The following is a 16,576-nucleotide window of genomic DNA, read 5'->3' as shown; positions in this document are numbered from 1 at the left end:
TTATTAATTACTTTGCATTCCTTTTATTTGAAATAGCACGTGTATCTATTTATTTCAGTCATATTGTGTCAAGCGTGCTCCTTTCTCCCATACAATGTAATTCATACCAGAAGCAGCAACTTGGAAGCCTGAAGGAACAAAGCTGCCCACATCAGTTCTGGGTCCAATCTTGGTAATTACTTTATCATCTATACTCGCTACATAAACATCTGAATCTGCAGCAAGAATATTCACGGTACTGGTAGGTTTGATCCCGTTCCTTGTTCTCACTGCTATGAGTTTTGAAATTTCGTCCTTCAAACCCCAATCCACAAAATGATCGTAAAACTAGAAGAATAACAAGAAAACAAATTTTTATAAGCATTACTAAAGAACTAACTGGTTAAATGTTGTGAAAATAGATAGTTAATAGAACAAAAAATTTAAACTACTTACCACAGATGGAGTTCCTGGATGGGTGAGAATGTAAGCATAACCTTGAATGACTTTATCTGATGGAAATGGCCACAAGTTTTGCGTCGAACCTGTGTCATGATTATCTATGAAAGTGACAGCATTTGCTGGTGATATACCGATCAGGCCTGAAGGTGCTCCATTTGAGTCTTTCAATTGCCCTAGGTTTCCTTGGACAGCATTTTGGAGTATCCCTTTTGTTGCAAAATCAAATGCTGATATAACACCACCTCCAGCCCCATTCAACCATCCATTAATGTCGTCACGATTCCCACTCCAAAATTCTCCTACAACAAAATCCGGGCTTGTGTTTTGCACATACAACTTTGTGTATTGTGGGGCATATCCCTTGACAAAATCAAATCTCCATCCACTGAATCCAATTTCCGTCTTCAACCAATTCATCCAATCTGATAGCTCTTGTTGAACTTGTGTGTTTACATGGTCGATATCAGGTGCTGGCGAATAACCTTCTCCAGTGTCAAGATTTCCAGTGCCATCAGAATATTCGGTGTCATCCTTGCATATCATATGGGGACCCCAATCAAGGCGACTATCAGAGGTTCCTCCTTCAAAGATGCACCATATTCCTCTCCCATCTTTGCTAGCAGCAGTTCTGTGGTTTATAACTATGTCTGCTACGGATTTGATACCCTTATCATTAAAGGCACCTATTAGTGCTTTTAAGTCATCTTGACTCCCATATTTTGATGAGTCAAGGTCATATAACTTTCCCGGCAAGTAACCTGTGGATGTGAAGGATTGAAAGAAAAAAAGCCAAAATTAATAGAAAGATGTGTACACATAATAAATCTTAAAATATAAGGTTCAATATCTTATTTTGTATGAACCTTCAAGAGAGACAGATTGAGAAGGAGGGGGAAGCCAAACATGGGTAATTCCGGCTGCAGCAATATCAGATACAGAGTTCTTGAGAATGTTATACCATCCTTCTTTTTTTGAAGATTCCCAATTGAAACCCTAATATACATATGACCATATAAATCAAAAGGTAATAACACGTTAAATTGTTCATAAATAATGATTGATTAATTACCAATAAAATATAAGCACTAACTAGGATGTATAAAAATGTACCTGAAATAACACTTGAGGCTCAGTGAAGTTGGGTACGAGACAAAGGAAGAGTAAAACACTCGTAATTGTAGTGATGCTACCCATGTCTCCTAAATTATAGGACCCATGTAAGAACTCAAAATCTAAGAATGCAATGCAACACATCCACATAGCACCTATTTATAGGGTGTGATGAAGGAAATTTCATTTAATTAATTTGGAAATTTGAAAGATACTTTTATGGAAAAAAAAAAAAAATAGGAGGAATGTGTATATACACTTCATTTGGGAAACCTAAAACTCTCAGTTTACAATTATGTAAATTTTGTTCTTTATTAATACTTAATGGATAACTCTTTCCACAAAAAAACATTAGGACTTCTGTTTAGTCTAGCTATTTCCTTGGCTGTTGTTTAAACTGATCATATAGGATAAGCTTTTGCAGGTATTTAATTGCTTGCCAAGTTCGTAATAGTTTTTTTTTTTTTTTTTAAGAATATATATTTAACTTACAGCTACACAGACAAGAGTTATTCTTTTGAAGGTAGTTACTTGCTTGCCAAATTTATGGCAGATCATATTATAATTTCTTGTTTTTTTAAGTCTTATGTTAAGGATAAATTTGGGGAGGGAAGGGGAATTTATTCTTAGGATCATTTCAGCATTATTTGGCTCCTTTGTGGGTGATGAAGAGGAACATTTAAAAAAAAAAAATTTATTTAATCCCAACCCATCTTAGAAAGGAAAAAAATATCTAAATGCTTGTAAAAAATTGTAAAGTTTCTGGAATGTTTAAACTTTAAAATGACCAAAATGCATCTTGCATTTTAAAAAAACAAAACTAATGTATAGATAAATTTAGTAATATTTGCAAACCCAGCCGCATCTCCTAGCATGAAATAGCACCTACATCGAGAAAGCAACAGAAAAGCAGAATAAATGGCAATAAAACAGCACTTGCTCGCACTAAACAACACAAAAACATCATTAAAATAGCACCAAAGAGCACCCAAATATATATAAAAATAAAATAAAAACATCAGAATTAAAACACGAATTAAATGGTCCTGGTTGCAATAAAATGAGCTTGTTAAAACATTTTTTTTTAATTAGAAAAATATATAATGACTTAAATGGTCTGGAATTTTGCTCGTTTTATTGCAGGAGACTCAAATATCCCTAGCTCACAAGCATAACAACCAGCATTTGTAAAATCAAGGGACATCCTATTTGAACTCATTATCAATTCCACATGGTACATCTAACTTAGCAACTAGTTCTCTAACTTAATTGTGCTCTTCGATATTCTTTTTCATTTAAAGTACAAATGATAAATCTTATAGAATATCATTCCTTTGGCAATACATACATACATATAGATGTACAAGACTAGAAGGTGCATCTTTCTCCGATTTGAAGTGGTCACTTATGCTTATTGTGGTTGTATAATCAATTTCAGAGTTTTCTGTCAAAGCTGAAGTCAAACTTTAGTTTTGATGGTTTTTTTGTTGCAGGAAGGTTTGTGATTCGTCACTTTTTACAATTTTATTGGCTGCTTTTTGTGCTGCAATCAGTATCTTTGGGGTCAGTTCACTAGATTAAAACATATTATAGTACTAGATTGTTGTTTGGACTGCTAACCAATGGATTTTGAGTGGATTATTTTTGGCAAACTTTCCTAATCTAATATTCTGCATTCAATTAGATTACAAAAATTCCATGGGTGTTATGACACTATTGAGTGTTAGATGCAGGGAAGGAGGACCATTTTCTCTAGATGCACTACCTGGGGCATGCATGATTACTTTTACACACTTAATATTTCTTGCTAGATTGCAGCATTTAGATTGAGGAACAAACTACCTAAGACCAGATGCAAAGAGGGGATCTTCAGTGAACAAGAAGAGTGAACCATCATCGCTGTTCATAGAATGTTGAACAACAGATAGGCTCGGATAGTGATCCATTTGCCAAGTAGAACCAACAATGAGGTGAAGAACTTCTGAAACTTGTGCATTAAAAAAAGCTCCTCGTCCCTCCACACCATCACCAAATCTACAATAACAACGATATTATTATTATTATTATTATTAATTTTTAGGTAAAGTGTTTGCTTAACAATTTTAAGATTGTGGCACTTCTATAGAGTGTTGAATGCGTCCAAGGAGTGTCAAATGATTGTGTATGTTCAAAGAGACATGACACAACACACAAGCAGCACCTTTGTAGGAATGTCGTTGCTATACAGATTTTAACTAATGTGAGTTTAAATCTCGTCAGAATTGGAATTTTCAATGAACCCCCATTTCATTAAAGTTGTGAAAGAGATTTAAGAAAGTTATAGATAACATTGCAATGGAGTAATTCTGAGATATTTAGTTATTATATTGTATGGCGTATTTTTTTGTCATTGTACAGAACTACAAATATGAACAAAATAGGCTCTATTTAGTAAAGCTTCTGTCATTTAAAGAGGAGCTTCAGTACAGCAGAAGCAGTGTCCAAGTGTTCCCTTAAAAAAAAGACTGCTTCTCAGAAATCAACTACTAACCAAAAGTAGAATTTGAGAAGAAACCTTACTTTCTACTTTTGTTTCTTCAATAATTTCCAAATAAATCAATTACCATTACTTTCCAAGATAGCAATATTTACCACACATAAAGCATAGCTGCTATTTATAGCATTGGGGAGGATTGGCTGACGAAGTTCCTTCCGATAGGTTGATGTTGTCTTCGATTTCTTCTTCATCAGAGGGATTTTCGTATCCCGATCTATGAGTGGATGGTTGAGTCATCATTGCTGCTTTAGGGGATGAATCCTCCACTTCAGATGAACATTGGAACGAATCGTCCTCCATTATTCGGAGAGATGGGAGCGTTTCATCCTTTCTCGAGATTTCTTTTGGAGAGTCTTGGGAAGGTGTCGCCAGTTTGGAAAGAAGCTTGGAGATGGAGTTGTCTTTCTCTAGAATTCCCACATTAGGCTCATGATTGCTGGTTTCCCCAATCTTTTGTTTGTCTTTCTTCTTGGCGGATGAGGCTTGCGTTGTTTTAACCCTTTCAGTTTGGGTTGGTTGCTGTTGCGTATGCTGCCTCTTCTTTAGATGCAAAAAGGAATTACTTCCTTTGAATGAAGCTTGCATTGATATTGGCTGGAACATTGGTTGAGGAGAGCTGAATGCCAAGCTGGTTGGCGGGAATAACGGGTCAATCCTTGTCTATCTGTGTTGTTGACTCTGCTTGAGAGAGAATTCAATTGAGCTTTGAGGTATTGCATTTCTGCTTCTTTTTTCTTAAAAGCAGGTGAGAAGGATGAAGTGTGCTAAATTATCTGCATGAGTTCTTCATGGACTCTTTGGATCTAGCTTTGGCACTTATCGATGAGAATGGTTGTGATGTCAAATATGTTGTCAACTTTATTTGCCAATTCCCTTTGGTTGTCAATAATCTGCTGGAGCATTTTGTTCTGGGCAAGGGCATTTTTCAAATTGCCAGTTGAGGGTGGCTTCAACTACAGAAATTTGCTTAGAGGATCCGTCTAGATTGATGATGCCAGGGTCTCTAATCTTCCAGGAATGTCTTGTTTTGAGTCTTGGGTCTTCATACTCCAATGGTGGAAAATCATTTTCATAAATTGAGGTCCTGATCATATTGACCAGAGGAACATCATCACCTTTGTAGGGATACCTACTATCATCGTGAACAAGATAGAGCAAGAGAGAGAGAGGGAGAGAGTATTATAGAACAAACACATTGAGAGATATTTCATTACAAGAAAGAGAGATTACAAAGGAGGATACTAAAGAACTCCTTACAAAGGACTTAGAAGCTCCGACTAGTTCTGCCTCTCAACTTACTAACCATATCCTTATATAGATGAGGAGAGAGGGAATATGCCTCGGCATCTTGGCATATTCTTTTCCCTTTATCTCCTTTACAAAAGCCAAAACAATATATACCACACCTTTTGCTTTTTCTAAAGTAAAGCTTACAACCGGATAAAGGCAAAATTTACGTAAAGACATAAAGTAAAAGCTTACACAGTGACAAAGACATAAAGCAAAAGATTCCATATTGATAAGGTCATAAAGCAAAAGCTAAAGACAAGCGGCTATGTGATCAAGTCAGGGGTGTGATTGGGTCTTGTGTTTGGCTCTGTAGTCCTCTTCCTCTTCTTCAGGATAAACTGCGAGGACCTCCAGGTCATCAATGCCTCCATTGGTACCAATCTGTTCCACGTAGTGAAGTGTCAGCCTGTTTGTGAGATATATGCTATAAAAATGAGGGAACAGTACAGGGTAATGAGTATTTTTGGACCTTCCGTCATCTTGGAAATTAACTGGGTTGAACAGGTCTGGTGGTATCTTGTCTGGATTAACATTGTTAATATAACAAAGGATTTTTCTAGTATTGATCTAATCTCATGCTGACAAGTGCGGGTTAGCAAAGGGATTTTCCTTGAAACTTCTGATCCTTTCACACACTAGAAAAATGTTAACAAACTTGTCCCCTTTGTTATTTTGAATTTCACCTCGTAAGTGGAATGTGACAAGAAGATAAGGGAATTCAGTCATGAAGTCAAGGTGTTCAACCCATTGTTGTTTAGTTGATTACGCACTTAAATTGCATAATTAGGTGTTTTAATTCATGCATTACAAATTATATTTTTCATTAAATGCCTAATTAATCTCAATAAATTAACATTGTGTCCTATTTATAACATTTGCGTTTTATTGAGTAAATTATGAATTTTTGGTATTTTTTATCGTAAGGCGATTATTGGAAGCTAAAAACCGATGGTACTTCGTAATTTGTGCGTAACTCTCTCATCCGACCTCCGATTCCGATGATTCAAGATGCTGTAAAAAGAAAAGAAAACGCTCTACAATTTTCATGTTTTGCGTTTAGAGAAATACTAGCTGCATCAAGGTCGAAATTGGACGTGAAGTTACAATACGTTGTTTTATAGACTGTTTCGGCATTACTCCGTAATTTGGGCGTCACTTTCTCGTCCGAGCTACGATTGAGACGATTCAAAATTCTGGGAAAAGCTGAGAAAGAGATCTACAACTTTCGTGTTTTGAGTTTTGAGAGATACGGGCTTTAGTATGGTCGAAATCGGACTTGTTCGCTGGGAGACAGAAACTTAAAATGGAGCAAACAAAACAAGAAATTGAAGAAATAAAAAGATGTGGGCCAGGTCCATTGATGTAACCCAGCCATGCAACTTAAGGGTACACTGGGAGAGAGTTTTGGCAGCCCGTGTGTGTGTGCTATTAAGGGCAAAAATGAGAGAAAAGCATTAGGGGCATTGGGGGAAAAGGGGGGGTAGCTAGGAAGAGAAAAAGGGAGCTAGGATTTCTTGGCAAAGAGAGGTTGCGTGGGGGAGGCTTGGAGCAGGCAGCATTGGGGGCAGCGCCACTGCTGTTCCTCTCTTCACGGCCAGCCCATTTTTCCATCTCTCTCTCTCTCTCTCTCTCTCTCGATGTTATTTTAATAATTGTTGTAGTATATTAAATTCAGTGGTCTTTATTTCATTTAATGTCATTGTTGATTTTAAACTCTGTTTGGATTATTTTTATTATTTGCTTTTACTCTCTCTCTCTCTCTCTCGAATTTAAGCACTTGTTTGGATTATTTAAAATTGTTAAGTTCAGTATTTCTTTAGAGTAATTGTTGAATTTACATTCTTCCTGAGTTATTTATATTGTTAAATTCAGTTTATCTCTTTTTGTTTTGAAGTCATTGTAGGAATTAATATTAGTTGAGTATTTTTGTTATTGAGTTCACCTTGCCTTTATTTAAAGTTAATGTTGAAACTAAATATTCGTTTAAGTCCCTCCCTCATTCTCTCTCTTTCCCTTGTGGTTGTTTAGTTGTTTTGTTTTAGTTAATGTCGTGTTAAATGTCTTGTTGGAGCTTTAATTAGTCTAAATCTAGTTATCCTTATTTAAGAGTTGTTTAAGTTTATCTATTGTTAGGTCTAGTTTATTTATTTAGTTAAGCTTTACTTATTGTTTAGTTTAGCTATTTTTTTTTTATTTAGTTGAAATGTTGCATGATCCTTATATTTCATTCAAGTCATCATTGTGTTAAGTGGGTGTTTAATCTTAAGTCATTGTTGAGGTTTAATTTTAGTTTATCCTTATTTAATTAGTGAGTTGTTTGGTTGGTTTACGCGTGTTAAATTTTTAGTTTAGGATTTGCGTCATTTCAATTCCATCACAAACTTTCAAAAATCCCAAGATTTCGAATCAGAACCATGTTCAGTAAAATTTGTTTTCTTATTTTTTTTGCCTATTTCACGCTAGTTTAGAACTAATCTGCATTCCCCGTGAAGACAATATGGCCTATTTGGGCTCATTATTACACGACGTAGCTCCTATACTTGGGATAGCCCTAGTGCTACTCATTTTTAGAAGTGAGTCAAGTTTTTAGCGCCGTTGCCGGGGAGTGCTAGAATTAGTTTCAATCTAGTGTTTCTCCATTTATTTTGATTTTTCTCATAATTTAAAAATATAAAATATATATATATATATATAATATTTTCAAAAAAAACAAGAAAAAAATTTTTGATCATGCTTGTCTGCTGCTATGTTGGTGACTGTCAGCTGTTTGGATTGATGTTTGATGCCTTGAGTTTGAGACATTTCACATAAGTTATACAAACTGTCACCTAATATAGTTGTAGGTTTTCTGTTTCTGTTGTGAGTGAGGATATTGAAATTAATTTGAGTGATCTTTTTTAAGAGAATTTTAAGAAAACCATGGTTGAACATCCACCTGCACCACGCACTTTGAAAGACTTTTTGCAGCCTACACGCACCACTACACCATCCTGTATTGCTTTGTCAAATAATGCACCGAATTTCACCATTAAGCATGGTATGTTGTCAGTAATACGTCAGTTCCACGGGATGGATTCTGAGAGTCCTTATCAGCATCTGACCGATTTTGAGTTGGTATGTACTACCTTCATTACTAGAGCAGGAACTGATGAATACATTAAGCTTTGTTTATTTCCTTTTTCCTTGAAGGATAAAGCGAAGATCTAATTTAATTCTCTAAGACCTAACCCTATTTTTGATTGGACAAACATGCAACGTGAGTTCTTACATAAATTTTTTCCTTTTTAGAGAACCCAGTTCCTACAGGAGCAAATCAGTCAGTTTATGCAGAGAGGCAAAGAGACTTTCCAGGCTTGTTGGGAAAGGTTCAAAGAGCTGATAAATATCTGTCCGCATCATGCGTTTGTAAATTATTTCTATACTGCCCTGATTGTAAGCAGTTTGTTCAAACTATGTGTAATGGGTAGTTCTTCAGCAAGGAACCAAATGAGGCACTAACATTCTTTGATTACTTAGCTGAAAGTGCACAATAGTGGAATATACGATCTGATCGGGGCACCAGTGGCAGTGCAACCTCTCAAGGCAATTGGTGGTGGAGGTAGATATGAGGTAAAGGAGGAAACTGATATCTAGGCTCGTATTGCTACATTGGCTAGGAGGGTAGAGGTTATGGAGTTAGAGAAGGTGAAAGCGGCGAAATCAGTTGAGGTGTGCTCTCTATGCGCCGACTCTAGCCATAAGACCCAGGATTGTCCGATCATGACGTTAGTACAAGAGAGTAGGTTTGATTAGATTCCGTCAGCAAATTGGGTTAACGCTCCCAATCAGCCCTTCTTAAACACTTACAATCTGGGATAGAGGAATTACCCAAATTTTTCATAGCGGAATGATCAGCCTGGTCAATCTTCTTCACAGTTTCAGCAACCGTATCGGCCACATCCGATTTCTCAGCATTACTCACCTCCATGATTTCCATCTAATGTTGCACCTGTTCCACCAAAAAGGTCTCTTGAAAATACTCTTCAGCAGTTCATGCAAATTAAGGCCACAACTAACAATGAACTGCGAAACGTCATTAATAAGATCAATACACAGTTGAGTACCTTAGAGAAGGGGAAATTCCCAGCGCAGCCTCAGCCTAATCCTCAAGTATATCGGCAGCAACAGCAGCCAGTGCATAATGTTTCAAGGGATTCCATTGAGACGGCAAAGGCAGTCATTACTTTGAGAAGTGGGAAGGAAGTCCCCCAACTCATGATATCAACTGAGAGGCAAACAGTTGTCCCGACATTGGAAGTTGCAGTTGAGGCAAATGAGACCAAAGAAAAATCAGAGGAAGTAAGTTCAAAATTGAAGAAGTCAGTCGACGTGAAAACCGAGACTAGTAAGGAGTACTGACCTGTGATACCCTATTCTCAGAGGTTGACAGTTGGTCAGAAGAACAAATACCATACTGAGATTCAGGAGATCTTCAAGCATGTGAAGATCAATATCCCACTTCTGGATGTCATTCAGCAGGTTCCTTCATATGCGAAATTTTTAAAAGACTTGTGCACAGTGAAGAGGAAATTGAATGTAAAGAAGAAGACTTTCTTGACAGAACAGGTTAGTGCATTGATATTGAGTGAAACTCCTCAAAAACTCAGAGATCCTGGTTCTCCCACCATCTCCATTATGCTCGATGAATCTCGCATTGGGAGAGCTCTACTTGATTTGGGAAGTAGGGTGAACTTACTACCATTCTCGATAAATGAGCAGTCGAGGTTAGGTGAGCCGAAGAAGACCTCTATTGTGCTACAGTTGGTTGACAGATCAGTGAAGGTACCACGGGGTATTATTGAGGATGTATTGGTTCAAGTCGACAAATTCTACTACCCGGTGGACTTTGTGGTTTTGGATATGCAGCAGCCTATCTCTACCATTTCCCAAGCACCTATCATACTTGGACGCCCATTCCTTGCTACCTCCAATACATTGATCAATTGCCGAAGTGGAGTGCTGAAGCTCACATTCGGGAATATGACATTGGAGATGAACGTGTTCAATGCTTGTAAGATGCCTAGTGGTTGTGATGACTCTGAGGTACGCGCAATTGATGTGATAGATGATTTTGATATTTCAGAGTTGCTATCAATGTTTGGTTCTGACAGTGCATTTGAGAATGACTCTCCTGAGTAGCTTGATGTTTTTGATGAGATAGTTCCTTTGCCTAGAGAGTTGACAGAATCTGAGGGCAGTGCACGGAGACAGATGGTTCCCCTCAGTTGTTAGATGCAGGTTATGAGTAGTTGGCGTAAGCCAACTTTTGAAACTCTTGACTTACCAAGAGTCATGAAGTCATCAGAAGAAGAAGTCCCTACACTTGAGTTTAAGCCACTACCTGAGAACTTGAAATACGTTTTATCAGGCCTAGATGAGGGCACATTCCCTGTGGTAATTTTTTCTCATCTTACTTTGAAGCAGGAAACTAAGTTATTGCACGTATTGAGGCAGCATCGAGGAGCAATAGGCTGGACTATTGCAGACATCAAGGGTATTGATCCTGCAATTTGTACTCACAATATTTTTCTAGAAGGAGATACAGGGCTAGTTCGTAATGCGCAGCGGAGATTGAATTCAACCATGAAAGAAGTGGTAAAGAAAGAAGTGCTGAAACTATTAGCTGCTGACATCATTTTTCCTATCTCTGACAGCAAGTGGGTAAGTCCGGCACAGGTAGTACCAAAAAATTATGGTTTAACTGTCATTGAGAATGCTAGTGGAGAGTTGATCCCATCTAGGAAAGTAACGGGTTGGAGAATGTGCATCGATTATCATAAGTTGAATTCGGTTAGCCAAAAAGATCACTTCCCGTTACCCTTCCTAGATTAGATACTCGAAAAAGTAGCTGGTTATGTTTTTTATTGTTTTCTGGATGATTTTTCTAGGTATTATCAAATTGCCGTAACATAAGAGGATCAAGAGAAGACCACCTTCACTTGCCCCTTTGGTACTTATGCCTTTCGCAGGATGCCATTCGGATTATGCAATGCACCCGCTACTTTCCAGTATTGCATGATGTGTATTTTCTTTGACATGTTATTAGATGAGATGAAGTGTGTGAAATTTTCATGGATGATTTTTCTGCGTTTGGTAAGTCCTTTTGATACCTGTTTGAAAATTTTGACTGTCATTCTAAAAAGATGTGAAGAAAAAAACTTGTTGTTGAATTGAGAAAAGTGTCAGTTTATGGTAAGTAATGGTTCGGTACTTGGCCATTTAGCTTCTGAGCGTGGTATAGAGGTTGACAGAGTCAAGGTAGAGTTGATTTTCCAATTACCTGTCCCTAAGACAGTGAGGGATATCTGTTCTTTCCATGGCCATGCTGGCTTCTATAGGAGTTTCATTCAAAACTTCAGTAGTATTTCTAAACCACTGTGTTCTTTATTGCAAATTGAGACTGAATTTTTATGAACTGATGCATGCCAACAGGCTTTTGAGACATTAAAAAACTATTTGACCTTGGCACCCATTATGCAACCCCCTCGATGCGACTTGCCATTTGAGATTATGACTAATGCTAGTGATTTTGCTCTTGGGGCCGTTCTTGGTCAAAGAGTTGAGAACAAGCCTTCTGTCATCTATTATGCAAGTTGTACCTTGAATGATGCTCATAAAAATTATACCACCACTAAGGAGTTGTTGGCTGTTGTGTTTGCCTTGGAAAAATTTCACTCTTATGTTATTGGATCTCCTGTTATTATTTTTACTGATCATTCTGCATTAAAATATTTGTTGACAAAAAAAGATGCTAAACCCAGGTTGATCAGATAGATTCTACTTCTTCAGGAGTTTGACATCACCATTCGAGATAAAAAAGGAGTAGAAAATGTTGTAGCTGACAATCTTTCTCGTTTGCAACTATCTGGTATATTTGTATCCCTTTCTCCCTTAAATGATAATTTTCCTAATGAGCGTCTTTTTGCAATGTTGCATGCCCCTTGGTTTGTTGATATTATGAACTACCTTGTCACCGACCAAATGCCAGACCATTAGATAACTCAGGATAAGCATCAGTTCCTTACAGAGGTACGACACTAGTATTTTGATAATTCATATTTGTTTAAATATTGTTCTGATCAATTGGTTCGCAGATGTGTGGCCGATGATGAATTTACTTCTGTGATATATTTTTGTCATAGTGGAGCGTGTGGAGGCCACTTTGCTACAAAGAAAACTGTTTCAAAAATTTTGCAAAGTGGACTCTACTGACCTACTATGTTCAAAGATGTTGAGAATTTTTGTAAAACCTGTGAGGCTTGTTAGAAATTAGGGAAAATCACAACAAAGAATGAAATGCCATGTCTCCCATTTTGACTCTTGAAATTTTTGACTGTTGGGGGATTGATTTTATGGGACCATTCCTAAACTCTTTTGGGTAATCTTACATTTTAGTTGCTGTGGATTATATCTCAAAATAAGTGGAAGTTATACCTTGTAGAACAAATGACCACAGGGTTGTTATTTGTTTTCTCAATGAGTTATTTGCACATTTTGGCATACCCAAAGCAATCATTAGTGATGGAGGGTTGCACTTTTGCAACAAACCGTTTGAAAAACTCATGTAAAAGTATAGAATGACCCATAAGGTCTCTGCTCCATATCACTCTCAGACTAATGGTCAAGCTGAGTTGGCCAATAGAGAGATCAAAATCATACTTGAGAAAACGGTGCGACCTAATCGAAAAGATTGGTCAGAAAAACTTGTTGATGCACTTTGGACCTACCGAACTACATTTAAGACGAATTTAGGGATGTCTCCCTACAGGTTAGTCTACGGTAAGGCATGTCATTTGCCTGTTGAGATTCAACATCGTGCTTTATGGGCTAAAAAACAGATTAACTTTTCACTTAATGATACCAAGGGTTTAAGGAAATTGCAGGTATGTGAGCTTGAAGAGTCTATGAGGGAAGCTTACGACAATGCCCGCTTAGCAAAAGGAGCGGATGAAGTTGCTGCATGACAGAAAAATCAAAGACAAACAACTTTTCCCTGCTCAGCAAGTGCTTCTCTATGACTCCAGATTGCATCTGTTTCCTGAGAAACTGAAGTCTCGATGGGGTGGCCTGTACATCATTGAAAAAGTTCATTCTCATGGCGTAGTAGAAATTGTAGGTCCAAAGAATGGCAACAGTTTCACAGTCAATGGCCAGCGTCTCAAGCCTTTTATGACTCCATTCGATTTACATGAGGAGCTCTTGCTTCTGCAAGACTCCAGGGGAGTCCTCTGATCTTTCTCTCTTACTGTTTTTCTTTTTCTTTTCGTTTTATTTGTTCTTATTTGCATCTTTCTTTTCTTTTTCTACTGTGTTTGTTGGTTGTGACTCTCTATTATTCTGTTTTTTTTCTATTGGGTTGTTTCCCCCATTCATATCTTTTCCATCTTTCCTATGCTTTCACATTGAGGACAATGTTACATTTTAGCTGGAGGGAGAGAATTTGCATGTGCAATAGTGTGCTTGCATGTGATAGAATTTCAATGTGAAAATTGCATATGATGTTTGCATGTTAGTTAGGTCCACCTTTTGCGAAATACTGTTATTGAGCTCAAAGCATGCTAAATTCCTCATTTGTGAACATTACATGTCATTTTTTTTTTTTTTTTTTATGATATGGAACATGTAAGATGTAGTGCAATCAAAGTTTGAATCAAAAGAGAGCATTATTCACTTCATTTAGTTGTAACCAAGAGAAGGATGTTGAAAGTCTTGCTACACACACTACACAGGATAGAAGACTTAGAAAGACTACCTTAGACCGTTTCTGGTTGATATACACTTCAGTTGTTTGGGACTCTAATCAACCATATCCTAATGGCTTATAAAAAAAAAAAGTTTGAAGCAAATGAAAAGAAGTAACAAGCCAGGAATCAATTGCAAAAAAAAAACAAAAAACAAAAAACAAAAACAAAAAAAGGGAATAAAAATAGGGGAACAATTATGTAGTGGAAAGGACTACCTATTACCGGGGTCCTACCTAAACAAAAAAGTGGGTACCTTGTAGTAGCGCAACCTACTACCGGGGTTCTAACTAATCAAGAAAGAGGGTGCCTTTTAAAGTGTAATAGTGTGAAAGTCATCAATACAATAATTTTGAATTAGAGTAAGATCGTGCAGTTGTCTCAGACTAATTGATTGTGTTTGAAACTGTTAATGTTTGCTAGTGGTCAATCTTGGAATTCTGATCCTCCCTTGTACACGTGAGCTTTGTTACACTCCATTACCTTAGTTGTTTTACTAAATGATGTATAAATCTTCCAGTTGAGACATAACTTGGATTAACCTGTGTCCTGTGTTCCTAAACTCATTAAGCATATTTCATGACATGTAATTTTCATAAGTATTGAAATTTTAGTGCTTCTCCCCTGGTTTGATTTCATTCACGTTATTTGCTAGGGCCTAACAAAACGTTAGTTGGGAGGTGTGATTACGCGCTTAAATTGCATAATTAGATGTTTTAATTCATGCATTACGAATTATATTTTTAATTAAATGCCTAATTAATCTCAATAAATTAACATTGTATCATGTTTATAACATTTGGGTTTTATTGAGTAAATTATGAATTTTTGGTATTTTTTATCGCATGGCAATTATTGGAAACTAAAAATCGACGGTACTTCGTAATCTGTGCGTAACTCTCTCATCCGACCTCTGATTTCGATAATTTAAGATGCCGTAAAAATATAAGAAAACGCTCTACAATTTTCATGTTTTGTGTTTTGAGAAATACTAACTGCATCAAGGTCAAAATCGGACGTGAAGTTACCATACGTTGTTTTATGGACTATTTCGGCATTACTCCGTAATCTGGGCGTAACTTTCTCGTCCGAACTCCGATTGAGACGATTCAAAATTTTGGGGAAAGATGAGAAGTCATCACTTGAGCTATGTTGCAATATGTGGTTGGAGTTCGTACTTTCCTTGGCTAATTTTCATACCAAGAAAATCCACAATATTAACTCCAATGATTATCTTCTTTTCAAACAGCATAATCCCATATCGTGTGATTAGTCTCTTAAAATCATTCAAAAGTCTGTCATGTGTCTCCTCATCTTTTGAGAATAATAAGATATCATCAATGTAAACCAGGGCATGATGGAGTATGGGCTGGAATATTCTAATCATTGTCTTCTAAAAGATAGATGGAGCAACTTTAAGCCCAAATGGCATGACAATCCATTGGTAGTGGTAGTTTGGAATGCAAAACGCTATTTTGGGCCTATCTTCTGGGCTAAAGTCTAGTTGCCAAAATCCAGCTTTGAGATCAAACTTTGAGAAGACTTAGACCTTTGAAAGTTGTGAAAAGAGACTAGCCCGATTTGGCAATGGGAATTTATCATCAGCAAGAAAGTGGTTGAGTGGCAGGTAGTTGATGACTAACCTGAGTTTTCCTCTCGTCTGCTCAACCCGTTTATTGACATAAAAGTCTTTGCAAGCCCATTGTGATTTGGTGAGCTCAATTTGCCCTTCATCTTGTAGTTCGACCAGTTTGGCTTGGGCCAATGCATAATGATCTGGGTTCATTCTTTTGTGACTTGCCTTCGTTGGGTTAATGTCTTCATTTTTCTTGAAAGGAAGGTTGACAAAGAATTCTGAATTCTTCCATAACAGCTTTGGGCATTTCTTCAGGAATTCACTGTGATTATCTACACAGTTAAATTGGATGAGCTAGACCTTGATTTCTTCCATTATTTGAGTGATATGGAAAACTATTGGAGTCCTTGTCCACTGGAGCAGATATTTTCAAAACTTGAGTCCTTGTTATGTCCACTGGATCTTGCCCATGTGTTGGATAATATCGAACCCAATAAGCATTTCTTTGCCAGGCAAATTGAATCCATAAAATGTGGCTTTAATTAAGTGACTAGGATAGAGTTTAATGTAGATTGGAACACTTTTTCTCTAAACGCCAAAATTTCCTCCATTGGCAATTTTGAAATCTTGGGAACACGGTTTCCTTTTGTCTTTGGGCAGGAAGTTGGGATCCAAGAAGCTGCATGCTAACCCTATATCAAAGAGAGCAATGACCTTGATAGGCTTTGAGTACTTTTCAGCTAGTACCCACAATGAAGCTACTAGAGTAATATGATTCTCTTTTGAACTCAGTTGCCATTGTCACTTGGATGGAGCAAAGGTTGAGGATTTCATCCTCCTTTG

General features: G+C 37.1%; 1 protein-coding gene across 2 annotated transcripts in view; it reads right to left on the bottom strand.

Moving 5' to 3' along the window:
• LOC131157826 (alpha-amylase-like) overlaps positions 1-16,576 on the bottom strand; it is a 40,143-nt gene continuing 23,567 nt past the window's right edge. For both annotated transcript variants that reach the window (XM_058112229.1, XM_058112236.1), the window contains 4 exons: positions 1,552-1,640; positions 1,305-1,434; positions 436-1,199; positions 1-327 (listed from right to left, as the gene is read on the bottom strand). In XM_058112229.1, coding sequence (XP_057968212.1) covers positions 55-327; positions 436-1,199; positions 1,305-1,434; positions 1,552-1,640 — 1,256 coding nt within the window. In that variant the 3' untranslated portion in view covers positions 1-54. The remainder of the gene's footprint in view (positions 328-435; positions 1,200-1,304; positions 1,435-1,551; positions 1,641-16,576) is intronic.

The sequence above is a fragment of the Malania oleifera genome, chromosome 1 (assembly GCF_029873635.1).
Source record: "Malania oleifera isolate guangnan ecotype guangnan chromosome 1, ASM2987363v1, whole genome shotgun sequence".
NCBI classification, from domain to species: Eukaryota; Viridiplantae; Streptophyta; class Magnoliopsida; order Santalales; family Ximeniaceae; genus Malania; species Malania oleifera.
The sequence above is the reverse complement of the archived record's forward strand: the minus strand, read 5'-3'. Positions and strand labels throughout refer to the sequence as shown.